The sequence below is a fragment of the Sprattus sprattus genome, assembly GCF_963457725.1.
Source record: "Sprattus sprattus genome assembly, chromosome: 11".
Lineage (NCBI taxonomy): Eukaryota > Metazoa > Chordata > Actinopteri > Clupeiformes > Clupeidae > Sprattus > Sprattus sprattus.
Genome location: NC_137909.1, coordinates 25293752 through 25311378, shown reverse-complemented (window position 1 = coordinate 25311378; position 17627 = coordinate 25293752). Strand labels below are relative to the sequence as shown.

The 17627-nt window shown below is 43.2% G+C and overlaps 1 protein-coding gene across 1 annotated transcript; it reads left to right on the top strand.

Moving 5' to 3' along the window:
- Positions 1-272: 272 nt before the first annotated feature.
- On the top strand, positions 273-3614 carry ajm1 (apical junction component 1 homolog; the record flags this gene model as incomplete). The annotated part of the gene is made up of 1 exon (XM_080848081.1): positions 273-3614. The coding sequence occupies one exon, from the start codon at positions 273-275 to the stop codon at positions 3612-3614; it is 3342 nt and encodes a 1113-aa protein (XP_080704207.1).
- Positions 3615-17627: the final 14013 nt, after the last annotated feature.

The window sequence follows — 17627 nt, the reverse complement described above, 5'->3', positions numbered from 1 at the left end:
TTGTGTTATATGCCTAAGACTTATAATTATCTATTTCATTTATAATGTTTACCTAGGAAACAATCATAGGCTGTCTTGGAAAGTGCAATGTTGTTAACTTTGGATTTACAAGTTTCTTTATAATAAATCATTAATATGTTGCACCAGAAAGATGAAAAGCACTTCATAGCCAACCAAAAGCTTATCTCCTCTCCCTGTCTGTCTCTCTCTCTCCTAGGGTATAAAAACCCTTGAAAAGATTGAATGGAGAAAACAAGAGGAGTTCCATTAAGATGACACGCACAGACCCACCTGACATACTGCGATCAACTGTGTATCAAGACATAGAAGTGAAATCCCTTTCCACACACACCCAGTCCCCCTGTCCCTCTGAACAATGTGATTCTCCACCTGTTAGCACACTGGAGCACAATCGGGACAAGAGCAAAAAGAGGCACTGCCGTAGCTTTCAACACGTCGGGTCACTGGACAGGCCCCGATTCAACTCTTACTCTATGGAGTACCCACACAGGAGGGCTGACCGCTATGTGGCTCATCCAGATGTAGCCTGGAACGCCTTGGGCCGCCAGCAAAGCCAGCATCGCTTTTCCTCTCCTGACCTTTACAACCATAGACTGACCCCACAGCCGATCAGTGCCGAAATGGCAAGTGAAATGGCTGTTAAAGATATGAAGAGAAGGGCCAGGTCAAAAAGTGCCACAAGAGCACAGGCCAGCCTGACCCCCGTGTCCTTCGAGGGCTCGCCGCCCGTGGGGAGAAGGGGACGAGAGACGCAGAGGTCGCAACGGGACACCAAGTGGAAGCCCGAGGTGTCGCCTCGCAGGGAGTGCTCGTTTGCTGCAACCAGAGCACTCATGCACGAGGTGCACCCCATCAAACTGCAGCCCCAGCGCACGGACACTGGCCCCTTCTCCCCAGTGTTCACGCCAGAGGGGCTAGATGAGGGCCGGCCAGATAAGCCTGCTACTAGCCCTCACGTCAGGTGCAGGGTGGACATTAAGCCGGACGACGCAGCCATGCAGCAGTCCGGGCGAAAGCCTGCGACGCCCAGGATGGATATACCTTGGCAGAGGTACCCGAGTGGACAAAGTCGGAGTCTAACCGTGCCCCGCCATTTTTCAATGTCAAGGACACCGACACCCACAGAATCCTTTAGTGGAGAGTACAGACAGGCTTACCAGTATTCCCACAGTATGCCAAACAGTTACATGCACCCTGTGGAGATCCCAATGCAGAGGATGCCTTCTCCAAGGGAGCCGAGGGAATACTACGGAAGGGAAAGAAGGGCTCATTCCAGCCCCAACGTGCCAACTAAATTCTTTTATGCAGAGGATATGGGGAGATATGCTACCCCTGCACCTCCTCCAGCAAGGACTTACTACCATGAGGACCACTTCAGCATTCCCAGCCAAAACCTCGCCCCCAAAGTCCAATATGTACAAGACTCAAGGACTCAACTTGTGCATAGTGTGCCTCCTCGGCAATATTATGCTGAAGTAGATCCATGCCAGTATCAAGCACGAGTGTATCAAAAACCTTACACTCCGAGCGAATCTGCGTCATATATTATTCAGACACCCCCTGCAAGAACATTCTACGGAGATGATCCGAGGACATACCAGATCAAGACGGCTCCCCCGCGCGTTTTCTATACGGGTGACCCCTATGCACCCCCTATGGAGCATCACATTCCAGCGAGGGCATACTACACAGAGGGCCGTCAGCGGGCTCGAGTGGTTCAGCCCCAGCCCCAGCCCCAACCCCAGCCCCAGCCTGATGACTGGTATGGCTCTGATGTGTCAGGCTACTCAACACATTATCCTTCCTCTTATGTCTCTCAGGTCACCCCGACCAGAGTCAGGCAAGATCCAGGACCCACCGCCTGGTATGCTCACCCCTGCATTGAAACAAGGCCAGTCCAAGAGCCTAGACCACACTCAAGGTCCTGGGACAACATCCTCAACACGCACGTCGAGCAAGAACAACCTCAAGCTGCACCACGAGGTCGCAGCTATGAAACTCTCCTGGATCAGGGGAAACAGACTCTTTCCACAGAGGACAAACCAAAACCTGTGGTTGTCAACCTGTCGACATCGCCAAGACGCTATGCAGCCCTGTCTATGTCTGAAAACTCTCTCATTGACAAGAGCCCAACAGAAGGTGGGAAGAGTGCGTCGGGAAAGCTTTGGTACGTCACACCAGAGATCACCATCACCGACAATGACATTCGACCAGGAATCCTCACTAAGTCAGGGGGACGTTCAGCTAGCTGGGATGTGCTTGATTCTAAAAGTGCTCGAGGACGAGATGATGCAACTACACATGAGGAAACAATGTCCTGCTCAGTGGACTCTACCAAAGAAAAGACACATAATAGCTCGTCACTGCAGCAAAGCCTAGAGCAGCTCGACGAGCTTTTAGCTGATCTTGTGATTGACTACAAGCCTTCCTGTAGCGGAAGGCATAATGAAGAACTGTTGGGCCAACTCAAGAGGCTAATTGATGATGAGGAAGCAGCATCTCTAGCTAGAAAGGATTCAAAGGCAGGGTCTGAGAGCAGTTGCCCTCTGGACAAGCAACCCACCTCCATCAGAATGACCCCAGATTCTTTCAGAGACACAGATGGCACCTGTGACACCACCAGAAGCACGGACGAGTGCTCCCCAGACCAGAGTCCTGACGAAGACGACACTATGATGTGTTCTAACAGCAAGTGCCAGCGGACTGAGACCCAGTTCAACGCTTGCCTGTACTTCAAATCCTGCCACAGCTGCTACACCTACTACTGCTCTCGGAACTGCCGCCGGGAACATTGGGACATTCATAAGGAAAGCTGCTTGTACGGACGCATCGGTAGTCTTTGTCGTCACATCATCAAGCACTGCCGTGAGACGACTGAGGTCCACAAGGCCTTCTCTCGAATTGCTAAGGTGGGCTACTTGTCTCGAGGGAGAGGCGTTCTGTTTTTAGGATTCCCAAATCCAGGATCATCTTCGAACTTCCTTCACTATGGCCTGGAAAGCCTCCTCATGTGTCCAACCTACCTGTCACTCCGAGAACTAGACAGCTTCAAAGATAACTTGGGGGAATACTGCAAAGACCTGCAGGAGGCTGGGAAGGAGTATGATCCCAACGAATGTTTCCTCTTGAATGTATCCATCGCCGTTGGCGATCCAGTGCCAGACGGACCGTCACCAAGGGTCCAAAGCCCAACCGTCAGGAAATATGCCAAGGTCGCTCTGGCCTCCTACAGTCCAGAGAGGAAGGTTCAAAAGAAGGAAAACGACATGGAGACGCTGATCCTCACGCCGCCACCGGGGACAGCCGACATCGACAAGGAAGGAGAGGAAGGAAGGAAGGCACGAGAAATCTGCTTCATTAACATCCAACGAGAACTGAGGATGCGAGGAGTGTTCCTGCGCCACGAGTACCCACAGATATACCAGCAGCTCTGTGAGTTTGTGGAGAGCAACAGGAGGTTTACGCCCACCACCATATACCCAATCGACAAGCGGACAGGAAAACAGTTCATGTGCATGATCATGGCTGCCTCGGAGCCAAGAACACTGGACTGGGTAGGCACCCCTCATCTTGATCTTGATGACATCATTTAATCAAGTGCACCTTCCAATGTACATAAACAAATATATATATGTATAGAAATACATATATTGTGATACAGTACATATCTCTATATATTGGGCTTATTTATTATAAATGTTTGTAGATATGTATTTTATTATTCACAAGAGATATATTCCTGTCTGCGTGTGGTCAGTATTATTCATATTTAGAATATTGCCTGCCAAATGCAGAATAGAAGTAACTTCTAGTTTGTTTATTGTCATGATGTCTTATTTGTTCACTCGGTTTCCTACTTTTCTGATTAGCACATTATTTTTTCATGGTTGTACAAACTTGTTCTTGTGATTTGAATTGCCTTGGTCCAGTTTTGAAATAGAGACCATTTCTGTTTTTATAGCTTACAGTCATGTCGTCTCTTCTTGCATCAATGAATTTAAATGGAGGTCATTTTCATCAAAGAGAGTTTTGGACCGGTTTTACTTAGGTTTGGTTAAAGGTCTAATCTATCATATCTAGCTTGGGATATCATTCAGTAAAGGAGTTTGTTATTTTCCTATAGGTAAAAGATATTTCTTCCTATGCAACAAAATCTGTTGAGAAACTCCATTTAAATCTTATTTACTTTGGAAAAACAAAATAAATAATTGATTTTATATTTATACACGCATGAAAAATATGAGAGTATATAATGCTGATTATATTATAAGACATTGAGATATATTATCAAATGAAGGTATATAACACTATTCAGATATATGATATTATAACATAATGTGGTTTAAATCAAGATTCCACAATCAGTTAATGTCCTATTCCTGACGATGTGAAAAAATAAATAAAAAGAAAAATCACTACGAATTTAAAAAAAAAAGTTCTATGGCAACACAGTTTTGTCGAATTCACTATGAAAGTATGGTTTTGTTAAATCTTGCATAAAGAAGGGTTCTTTTTTTATTTGGGTGGTAAATCTGTACTGCTTAAAACTACAGACGGGGAGGCAGAGTATTATGTTACAACGTCTTGATGCTGAGATGCTGTAGTGCTGTAATTTGGTATCATTTCTGTAGGTGATTTATCCTGTATGGGTTTGAACTGAAGTCAATCCACTGGTGCTTTAATGTATGCTTGGTAGAATTACTTGAGCAATAACTGAACTTGAAGGCGAAGTCGACTCAAAAGTATAGTTTGTATGAAACCATGCTATACACATTAGGTGTTGGCCTGTACTGTTCGATTTGAAACACTGTGAATTGAGACATCTAATGTTCATTGTAGAGTACTCCTGCGGTCTCTTAAACTAGTCTTAAAGTCCAAGTTTAGATATCTGTACTGAATATGAACTGAGGTGTTTTAACACAGCTGCTGTACTTTTTGTCCATAGACATATGTGATCAGTTTGCCTCAATAGCTGTGTGGTCTGGTACTTAAATAAGCTTGCAAACAAATTTGCTGTGTGTGTGTTTGAATGCGTTGAGTATATGACATTTGCTTTAAGTTTATTAAAGGTATTTTCATGGAAAATAAAGACATTTTACTGTCACTTTCCTAACATAACTGCCTCTGAGAGCAGCGGTGACATTCAGGACATGTTTCTGTTTGAGGGAGGTACACGAAGAGGGCACAGATTAGGTGAGTGAGGGGATCTTGAAGGGTCATCTGTGGGTCAAGATTATGTTGCACAGAGTTGCATTTTTAAGTGACCTTTTGCTCAGAGTTTGGTCCATATTTATTTTACATCCTGTAACTTTGAAGAAAATATATGGTTTTTTTTTCAAACAGTGCCCTCTGCTGTTTGTAATGAATTAAACGTGTAGAATAACTATCACTTCCGGCTTGGTCAGACTTATTGCAAGTATATCATTTATTGTTTTGTCAAGGTCTCTTGCATAGCACAACTCTCACACATGTCCTAATACAAAAGCACTGCTAGACTCTTCATGGCATATGTTTTGGACTCACTTGCTTGATGGAACTTGTGCGAAGACCTGAGGAAAGACCTGATTGCATGTAATTCTATTTTTTCTATTTTATCATGACATTGATGATGATGATGATGATTATTAACCTGCTTGACTCTTTGATATTTGAAAATCTACGAAGGAAAACTAAATAGGAGTAGTAGTAAACGAGTACTATTTTTTAAGATCATTGTGCAACTGTTCCTGTTATGCTGACATAAAAATATGGAGAAGATGCCTCATATTGAAAATAAAACTCTTTAAACCATTGTTGTATTTTTTCTATGTCCATTCTCTTTTGTTGGACTGTGTGCTGTTTACAAATCATATCTAATAAACGAGACAGGAGGACGAATCAAAAGAGATGCCTGCCTATTTTCTGTGTGAGATGGTTTTCAATCGTAGTGTGTATGTGTGTGACCGTGTGTGTGTCCTTGTGTGTGTGTGTGTGTGTGTGTGAGAGAGAGAGTCTTTGTGTGTGTATGCTTTTTAGTGTATGTTCCTTTGTACATGTTATTTGTGCTTGTGCATTTATTCATTAGCATATGAGTGTGGAAGCTTTTTTGAGTAAACATGGTATACAGAAAAGAAAAGAGAAGACAAGTGAGGATCACAAAAGCAAGCTTAAGGCAGTCAAAACCAGGCCAGTGATTTCTTATTTTGCACGATGATTGCGCCCCCCCCCCCCCCCCCCCCCCCCAAATAAAACCATGCTGCATCAAACAAACCCATCTTTCCCCCACTCTCTCTCTCTCTCTTTCTTTCTCTTTGTTTGCACCTCACATACAACAGAGGAGCTACCACACACACACACACACACACACACTCAACAAAGAGGAAATCAATTTTGTAGGTGAATGGGCAGTCTGAATGGGGTAAGAGGACCCGCAGGGAGTATTAAGTGCATCTGTGTGAGGGTGCTCCTCTAACCTCAGCTCCGCAGCGGAAGCAGACCCTAGTGGCTGTGGTTGAGACAAGAGTCCTAGCATCGCTGGAAGGATGCTTGACAGGCTAGAGTAATAGGCGGGAGGTAATGTGGGGGGAAGGAGGTGGTAGATGTGTGCAACAAGCAGAAACACACACATGCATGCACACTGAAACACACGCACACACTGTGGTTGAACCCGAGGGGCATATACTAGACCAGCACAGAGGCTGTGGGACTTTGTCAGGAACTGAGAGTGTGGCTATAATTTACAACGCAAAATTTTGCTGCATGTTTAAGAAATACTACAACAAGACATATTCATTTAAGAATCTAATATACCAGCATGGATGTGAAAAATGTCTTTAACCATCAGGTATGATTAAAAAAAGGCAAAGGCAAACATAATCCTAATCCGTGCATATTCCATTTGGGGCTGACAGAGCAGTTACAGTGATGCTTCTAAAACTAGCACAGCCCCTCAGTAATCATTGCCTTTGCAAGGTTAAGATGATGTGCAGTATGAATGTGAGAGTAGTGAAACAGTGACATCTGCTGGTCAGTTAGTGTAAAAGCAAAGTCTCGACTATCCCCCCTCACTCACACTAGAGGTCTGCCTGGAAATGCTGAGAGATAATTAATGATTCAGGGGAGGTCGGTCGTTTAATTCAACGCCCGAGGAAATGAACCCAATTTCAGGGGTGACACAGTGATATTAGTCAGGCTGCCTAAGCTCAGCAGTTCACCTCATGGATGGCTCCTCCCTCCTTCAGGTGATGCCAGGAGGTTTACAATATGCTATAAGCATTGTTGCTATATGTATAAATATAATACATATAGGGCCAACCATGGCCTACTGGTTAGGGTTTCAGGCTGGAAACCAGAGGGTGGCCAGTTTGATCCCCGACCAGTAGGAAAAATGTGGGCGGGGAAAGTGGTAGAACACTGCTCTCCCATGCCCACATCCACGGCTGAACTGCCCTTGAGCAAGGCACTTAACCCCGAACACTGCTCCCCGGGCACCGCCAAAGGCAGCTCACTGCTCCAGGTAAGTGTAACTTCACTTCACTCTGTGTGTGTTCACTGGGTGCTGTGTGTGTCACTACCCTGGATGGGTCAAATGCAGAGGTGGAATTCAGAGTGTGTGTGTCTACACCACCTCTACCATAGAGTCACTTTCACTTTCACCTCATGGATGACTCCTCCTTCCTTCAGGTGATGCCAGCATGTTTACAATATGCTATAAGCCTTGTTGCTATATGTATAAATATATATATATATATATAACTAAATTATTGATAAGAGCTTTTCACAAATGAATGAACTGACTGCTCACACCAAAGCAGTCCACCAGGGTACTGGCTGCAAAAAAGTTACTTTAAGTCCCTGCAAGCCTACAAGGGTTAATTGTATAACATCTAACATACACACCATCTGCTGTGAACACTCAATGTATCAGTTATGAACTCTGATGAATGGATAGTGGTCAACCACTTACAGCAGCCAACAGTGTTGACGTGCTACAAGACGGAAGCACTCCAGTCGGCTTGTCCATCTTCTGAGCTAGCTTTTAGTATTACACGTGCCGAGCTATTGCTGTAGTAATTACAAGGCCCTCCCCACAACTCATGTCTGTATGTTTTCTTAAACCACCCTTAGCTGTGGGGAAATTACTGTGTACTGGCTTGCTTTTGGCTGGACATGCTTTTAGTTGCAAATGTTATAAACATAATAATAAACATAATTATATGGCAGAGTTTGACACATCTGGTATCTACTGTGAAAGCTGTCTTGACAGTACTTTCTAGAATGGTACATAGACCAATTTGATTCCATCCACTTATCAAATTCAAAACACCTCTCTCTCAAATATTCAAGACATCTTTCTCTCCCTGTGCCAACACAGCTGAATTCAACGGTTGAAATTGATAAGTGAGGACTGCCAGTTGGATTCTGCCATGCCAGTCTCACATATGCTTGCTTCTTGCAACAAAAAATCCTTGTTGTGTTAAAAAATGCCAAGATATCTGTGTCTATTTACTGATATTTAACAAACCTATTACGTGTTTGAACGGATCTGTTCCTTCTGTTTCTTTATAAGAGAAACCCTCAGACCATAAGATAATTTTCTCAATTTAACAAATGAGGCTAAAGGTAGTGGATTGCAAGAAACTTTGTTTGACTTTGATGGAAGGAATGCATTTTAACCCAAACAAGATTGTGACATATTCCTTACAAAAACTGTTAGGTGTAACTGATCATGCGGTGCATACACAGATCTTGCAAGAAAAGCGCTGTAAAGCAAAGGTAGTAACCAACCAGGACTGAGGGAAGGGATAGGTAAAGTACACTACAAGAAGAGGGGACCACAAGAGAGGGGCCACTGACAGAGTTTTCTGAAGTAGTGAAGAGTGGGACCGGAAATGAGAGGAAGAAGAGGTGGGGAGTGGACAGGAGATATTACATCAGGCCGGAATCGAATCTGTGTCCTCCATGGGCATCAAGCCCGAATGTGGTCGGGGGTACTGGTTGCACCACAGTGCCCCCCAGAGAAGGTAAGTCTGACGTGTTTATGGCTGGTCCTTCTCTCTTCCTGTCTGACTTCATGATCCCAGGTACTGATAATTGATACAACCTAATTCAATGCCTTGAGCTAAGACGTTTCAACAAAACAATATGTAGTGTTATAAGGCTTATAAGACAATTCTTCATGACTGCCAGCATGTTTTACACCTCCAGTGTTCTGGGGTTTCACTTCATGGGGAATGTGAGTCCTCTACAGAGGGAAACTGGTACTACATGTCAAATACTTTGTTACGACCCCGTCTCGTGAGCAGCAACATAAATTGGACCCAGACCATAGCGTAAACTAAAATAGGGTTTATTTTTATAACACAAAATAAGGAATAAAATAGTTAGTGCCAAGCACGAAAAACCAGTAGTGTGCAACGCATGGTGAGAATGCAAGGCCCCAGAGGGCAACCTGCATAGCTTTTATCCACACCTCCTCCTCACGTGTGGACAATCAAGCTGATTATGCCCATTCACCACCCAAAGGCTGTTGCACTGCCACTGCAAAGCCAGTAACACCCGAAGTAATGGCGTAACAGACTTCCAAAGTGGTTTTAAAAGGCTTGCGTAGGGCTCTTGCTTACAATGTTATCACGTTTTATTAAGTGAAGTGTAAATGATTTCATGAGCCATTTAGCTTGTCTACAAAATCGCAATCGAACTCTTTTGTGATGCAGTGTAATATGCAATACATAACAGGTCTTATCTGTTGAATCAAGTACAAAGCAGACAAATAAACACCATCAGACTACCAGCAGGAAACATTTTGATAACATCGACTTTGCTGTCAAGTGACACCATCCCTCATCAATAGGTCAAAAGGTCAGAGAGGCTGAACATGATGTTGTTATCTGAGACAATGTCTTTAGTATAGAATCCCAAATTTGGTTGAAATTGATTTGAATGACGAAGCTCCCAATAGAGTTCAATTGCACTGTTCAAGTGTTCAATTTGTACTGTTTTTTTTCTTCTTACTTGTCTCCATTCTGGGAATCAATCTGCCTAATGTAGGGTGCTGCCAGTTTTAGGAATCCTCTCAGGAGCTCAAGATCATCCATACAGATTTGATTTTCAGGGTCAGCATATCATGTTTTCATTAAGCAGAGCCTTTTATCGACAGCAATTTACAGTACAGCACTGTACAGTAAGCCTATACATTTTAATTAGCATGTGTGCTCCCTGGTTATTGAACCGGCCACACGTCATAGATCTGTGCACTGTAAAGTTGAATTCAAATGAAAATTGCATTGTAGACAAAGAAAATTATCGGTGTGTATTGTATGTGGAAAATCAGGAGGTGGAGGGGGAAGGCAACTAATTAAGAGGCCAATTCTAAGGCTTATACCTGACCAGACCTCTTGTAAACAGTTTCAGTAACCTCATTGCGAAGTCCCTAAATTCCACTACGAACTTCACTACCCAAGTACCCTCGTTAATAGGTCTACGGCTTAGCATCTTTTTACCCCTAGATGGCAACATTGCTATTTGGTAAATCCATCCTTGTCTTAAACATTGAGTTCGATGTGGCCTACACAAAGACCATGATGTCGCCATCAGTTTCTGGGGTGACCAGAACCATTAAGGCCGTTATTGCAGTTTGTTGATCTTAGACACATTGTCTCACTCTGTTAGGTATAAAGAGCAAAATCATTAGTAAGGCTGGTAACCCAGCATTTGGAATATGTCCAAATGGCACAAATAATAGGCAGACCTATAAATGCTTTGGCAAAGCGAAACAGATCAATCCTATTGTTGTTAACTTAAATCAAGTCGCAATAAAGAATTTAACAGGCCTTATGATAATGGCCTTTCCACAGCAGTTTGAAATTCCAACCATATAAAACCTCAAACACTAATGCAGCCTAGTAGATAATAATGCCTGTTTTTTTTTTTTTAACAAGAATAGCCAACGAAGGTACGAAGGTACAATGACTGACAGCACGTTGCATTGGCGCTAAAATCCCAGTGATGTGTCAAAATTGGGTGTATGTGAAAACCACGCTATCGTGGCCTGGAGAGTTAATACGCGGCAGATTTTGAACATGAGTTTGTGTGTGTTTAGGGTTCATGTAGGAAGGCGTTTCTCCTCGTGACAGAACCCTTGCGCCAGAGGTGTTGAAATGTTATCACAGAATTCGACACAAGACTGGCATGGCAACAAGCGCTGAGAGAGAAAGAGAGAAAGAGAAAAACACAACATCGTTCCATTCTTAACGTCACATCTGAGGAGGAGCGCAGAAAAAAATCCATCTTGGGATCTGTTCGCTTGTCACTATGTATTACCTCTATTGTCTGTCGGGATACGTCTCGGAGATATTTTTACCGTCTCGGCAGAAGGGCAGAGAAAGAACTCTCCGAGGGCCTCAGCTGCGGATGAACTTTGGGGGAGCAAGAGACACGCCGCTGACACGCAGAGAGCCTCTTGGTTGCCAGCTGATGACAGTCATAACCTGCCGATCCCTCAGCCGTTTTCAGACACCAAGACCGCAGTTTCACCTGTTAATGGTTTGCTTCTGGTGCACGATTGTGACTATGGCGCATATTTGGCCTGTTAGATGAAGACAGACAGTATAGATTAAACAGATTATGGTTAATTTATTGATATCAATTGCGTTTGTCCACTGGTGTAACTATCGTCGGTGTAACCGAGGCCCATAGGAAGGAGCATTTTGTTGCTGCTTGATTAACGTTAATGTAGGGTACTCTCTCGGGTTTTGCAATTGTGATACATCTTCCCACCTTGTGTATAATAGCCTACTCAGCCTACGGTTTTGAGTCATAGCCTATTTGTGTATGTAGCCTAGGCTGTTTTTATTGGTCCTTATGTGCTAAAACGGCATGTTTTATTAAAAAATAAATATTACCCACCAGGCCACCACTTATGTAATTTGGTTGCTTTCTTGGCAAAAGTTACGAAAGAAGGAGGATTGCTGGAAATTACTAATTTGTCCAATGACCTTGTTCCTTGTCAATTTTGATAACTTGCTGGAAGTCCTAACGTAATTTTTTTCCTCAGCTCCCTTCGCAAGCGGCAATGTTCTTCAGCAAATGGATGATAAGCTAGCAAAATACAAAATATTGAGCAAGCCCAAACTAAAAAGTGGAGGTAAAGAGCAAAGAAAAAAGAGAAGAGGGTGTAGTCTACTGTTAAATTCAATATTAAAGGAGCAGCATGGGACAAGCTGATTATTATAATGATTTTGCTAAGCGCAAAGCACGTTAGATTAACCATTTTGTATGGGTAAGTAGGCCTACAGGTGTCTCTTTATGGAGTCGGATCAGGAACTTAAATCTATAGCAATGTAATTGTGCCCACCTACTGTAATCTGTCTGTAATAACATTTGGCCGCTGTGTCATTGATGATGAATGGTGAATTCTATAAATGTAAGTGATCGTGTGATTCATACTGTGTGGGCCTATAATGACTTTCTTGATGGCTATTTTCTATGCTTATCGACACACGGTGCGTGCAAGCTACCTCTGTGTTCATTTGTTAGTGTAGGGTGGCTAAAGCCATTTCGGACGTTAAATAGTTGGATAAATTAGGCTGTGGTGGTTTGAGTGCAGAGCAGACTCCTTAGAATAGCGTTGATCAATTTGGTGCTTCGGCCTGTCTTTGACCAACAGCAGCCGCTCCTTTGCAGGATGGGAGTTACATGGTGAGCCTCTCCAGGGTGAAATAGCAATTGTGTGCTTTGCAATTGTCTGGAGTGGTTGTCGTGTGTTTGGGGCGAGGATGTGGGGGGTATTTGCATCGGGGGCAAATGTTACGGTACTGCGTTTGTCAAGTGCCAACAGGATATTCCAGAACACGTCAGTAGCCTACAGATTAGGCTACACTTCCAAAATGTAATATCAGGCGCCGACTATCAGTGCTGATGAGTTAATAATAATCAAATGCATTTAAATGCATTCAAAATCATTCATGCAGGAGCCACCTCATGTCAACCTATACATTAATTGTAGTGTAACTCCATGAACAGAAGCCTTAAACGCTTGCTTCTCTGAGATGGTTCACTGCTGCCACATGAGGCTTGCAGGTTCACCACGACGGCTCTCGATGCAACATGACAGTGGAAGGACAGGGAGATGTCTTAAGGGCAAACTGCCAGCTCTGCATGGGGGAACCTTATAAATCCTTTATCACACAAGGCACTGTGGTGTGGTTTGCTGTGTGATCCAGTAGGAGGGCGTCAGGAAGCGGATAAATGCAGAAACAGGAGACGTGTCAAAGGTCACAGGCGTGGATCTCTCCATCCACTTGCTTAACTGCCCACAGTGCATCAGCACTGGGGCCCAGAGGCTGTCGGGGACCTATGAAGGAAGGATCTTTGCTGCTTGACTAATGTAGGTGGGCCATATTGGGCATTAACCATTTCACACTAACTGTTCTTCACACTAACCCTTCAATCATATCACAAAATGTACTTGTTATTGTGTTAGTTTTAACACCTTCCTACCTTGTGTATAACACTGATGGTTTTGAGTGATAGCCTTTTTTGTTCTTTGTCTGTAATGAAATGCTCCAAAACAGCGTTTAAAAAATAAATAAATATTCTTTCTACCCACCACATGATTCATTTGGTTGCTTTCTTGTCAAAAGTTACAAAGGAAGATGGCTTGCTGGGAAAAGCTAATTTGTTTGTCCAATGACCTTGCTCCCTGTCATTAATGATAACTTGCTGTACATCGCGACGTCAATTTTTTCTCAAAAGTTCAACCTTTTAGAAAGGGGCAATGCTCTTCAACAAATGGATTTTAAAAAAGCATAAATAATGTTTAGCAAGCCCAACCTGAAAAGCAGGGCTTAAGAGCAAAGGACATTAAAGAATGGGGTAGTCTACGGCTAAACTCAAGTTGATAGAGTTTTATTTAAAGAGCAGCATGGGACAAGAAAGACTCATTGGTTTGGCCACTTTCAATAGAGACCAGCATAGCCAGGAATCTGGGCTTCAGCACTGTCGTTAATGATTTTGCTAAGCGCAAGGCACATTAGATTAACTTTTAATGGGTGAGTACAGGTTTCCCTTTGTTATGGAGTGGGATCTGGGATTTAAATCTATAGCAATGCAATTGTCATACCCTCATTTGGCCGCTGTGCCATTGATGATGAATGGTGAATTCTATAAATGCAAGTGATGGTGTGATCAGGTGCCGTCATCCAGTTCTTCATACTCTCCAGGCCTAAAGTGAGTTGCTGTGCTTTTCTTGATGATGATTTGTTCTGTGCTCATCGACATACTGTGTAAGCTACCTTTGTGTTGCTTTGTTATTGTAGGGTGGCCATTGCGAATGTTTGATAGTTGGAGAAATTAGGCTGTGGTGGTTTGAGTCCAGGGTAGTATGTTAGATTTGATCAAATTGGTGCTTCGGGTGCTCTTTGAACAGCACCACCAACAGCAGCCGCTGCCTGTGCAGGATCGGAGTCGCATGTTGAGTTTCTCCATGGTGACATGTCTGGATTGGTTGTGTGTGTGTGTGTGTGTGTGTAAAAAAATAATATTTGCACCGGGGCCAATGCCAGTTATGTCACGCTACACAGTCTCCATCTTAAGGCAGAGATGCAGCAGGCACAGGTAAGCTTGGGGGGAACAGGTGACACACAGAGTTTTTACATTAATAATATAAAATATATAATTACATATATTATATAATGTATATAATATAAAACTTTTATGATATAATTATATGATTGTTAATGATTGTAGGTCATCTGTTTCCCCACCTCACTATAGTTTTAGATAAACCAATGTTCACATCTTATAGGCCTACCCATTTCAAAGATCATCATTGCATGAAATAGCTTGCACTGACCAAATCAAATGAAGTATCTTCTGTAAAAGCCTCAAACCGCAGTACTACAGTATCAAGTGATGGACGTCAAGCGCACCTTGTCTCTCTCTCTCCAAAGTCTCCCATCAGAGCCGGAGTCTGGAGATGAACTGCAACTTCATCAACTTTGCGAGTTAGCACGGGCCTGGGAGCAGCGCTGGACAGGCGGACTGTCGCAAGCACTTCTCCAGCCACTACATCATGGAGCAGCCGCAGGTTATTTCCCGTGGATGGAGCTGACAGCACGGTTCATGTGTTAGAGCCCTCAGGAGCCCCATTCATTAAACATCACTTATGCGCCAGAGGCCTGGAGAGGAGGAGCTGACAGGGGGGGGGGGGGGGGGGGGGGGGTAAGAGGAGGGAGGGAGAGAGAGAGAGAAGAAAGAGGAGGGAGGGTGAGAGAGAGAGAGAGAGAGAGGAGAAAGAGAGAGGGAATGAGGGAGAGAGAGAAATATACAAGGCACCTGCCATTCTTCTTAACCCCCACTGAAATCTCTTCAGCCCAAATTGCCTTGAGAATTGCCTTGGTGTTCTCTGTGGTCATTTTGATCTGATCTCATCTGGCCAATAAAATAAATCTATTACTCTGCCACTTGTCATGGTAGCCTGGAAATCTGCTTGTGCCACTTTTAGGTACAAAGCAAATAAGAGTTTCAAACAATATAATATGGATGGGAGTAGTGGTTAAAACGTGTTTGTGATTAATTCATTGAAATGTAAAAAATATTGCATGTAATGTAAGTGCTGGAAAGGCAGTAAGTATTCCTTCTCCTTTCTCAATCTTTGACAATAATGACAAATTCTACGGTGACAGAACCCACAAATACATCCGTTGGCGTAATACTCTCGTGGATACCATCTCAAAGCTAGCCACCCAGAGGCGTGGACCTATTTTTGGAATATATCTGCTTCTTAGAGCATATTCAGATTTGTCTGATCAAAGTAGATATTCTCCCCAAACAAAAAACAACATAAGAAAACAACCACAAATAAACACTAAAGAAGGCCAATTTCAAGTTCATTCTTTAATTAGAAAATCTACTTATATACAGTATATATGTACTGTAGCAAATAAAGTTGATTCCGTAGGGTGCATGACAAGCACCAGTCCATCATAGCCTTCCACACTATAAATAAAGTTTCATTTGAAATGTCTTTTGTTTTAATATCATTCACTGTTGAGTCCCCTGACATGGGAGTACTTCCTCCAGCAGAATCCATCTGTCAATACTGTGGCGTGGTTGCACTGAGTGCAACGTCTTCTTTCCGCTCACACAGAGGGAAGGAAAAAAAAAAAAAGAAAAAAAAAAAAACAGTAAACATAACATGGCAGTAGGAGACCTGAGTCGGAACACGGTTTGGATCTGAACACACACCCTGAATCCATTTAGACAGCAGCTTTTGGAGTTGGTTACATTGTTTGTTGGTCCCTGTTGTGTGGAAACAGAGACGAAAGTGAAAGCAGAAAAAAAAAAAAAAAAACATCCCGAGGCAGAGAACCAGCAGAGCATAAACGCACGTTATCGCTTTGAAACATTGAGACACACAATGCAGTAAAAATGTCATACATTCCCTAATTGCAGCCCAATAGGACAGTCGGAACAAACATTTTATCATCTGTTTAACAGACAGTGCTTGGTTCGATATATTACAGTCCATAGATACAATGCACAGAGGAGAAAAAAAACATTAATAGATCACAGTAAAAAGTACACTTAATAATTTCATTTTTGTTTGATCATTTTTTTTTTTAAAAGAAAGAAAAACAAAACAAATAATTCGTTCTCTCTCCTCTGCCTTTCTTGTCCCACCTCCACGTACGTTTAAAAAGTGAGGTTTTGCGGTTGATCTCTACCTCTGTTGTGAAATTCACCACTAAAACCCTCACACTCCACAGAACCCAAGTGTCGCTCTATCGAACGGTATCAGGCACTGAAGTTACTATGGCCAGAGCAGGTTTTAGTCTTATCGTGTTACCCTGAATGCAGATGCTATTTACATGTCATCGTATTCTTAATGCAAGGATGTTCCCTTTACATGGACACCACCAATTTGATAAAGTTTAACATTTGTGATACATATACGGGTTGAAGCAGGGGGAGTCAGTACAATTTTCTCACTCATCGCAGCTTGATTTTGTATGTTTGTTTTTTTTTGTCTTGTTTTACTATGTTACCTTCTCGCACATTTGATAACACATTTTTCATACAGTTCATTAGCAGGCAGTGGATGTAATTAGGATTTGCAGATTGACTTGGTATTGACGACCCCCTCCACCTCTCACACCCAGCCAAACATTAGTGCGACTAATTACATTTTTTGTTTGTTTGTTTGTTTGTTTTTTGCTTGTTCCTCACTGACTGAGGATTCGCCTGTTGTTTCGTTCGCTTCATGTCAGTCAGTTCGTCCGCCAAAGACAGGCGTCAACAGGGAGAGTTCGGTTTTTCTGATATGGCTGACGGGCGGCCCTATGCCAGAGGCCACAAGAGGCCAACACATTTTCTCCATCATCATCACCCCCACCACCATCACAACCTCCAACTCAACTTCCTCTCTTCCTCCTCCTTCCTCACTCTGCCCCTCCTTTCTCAACCCTGTCTCCTTCCCCCCGTTTGTTTTTCTCAACTTTCCTTCCTCTCGCTGGCTCTCCTTTCTTCCTTTAAACCTCTCTCTAGTTTCCCCAGTGCATCCTTTCCCCCTTCCCTCTTTATTCCCCACCTTCCTCCCATCCCCCTCTTCCTCTTCCTCTGGCTCG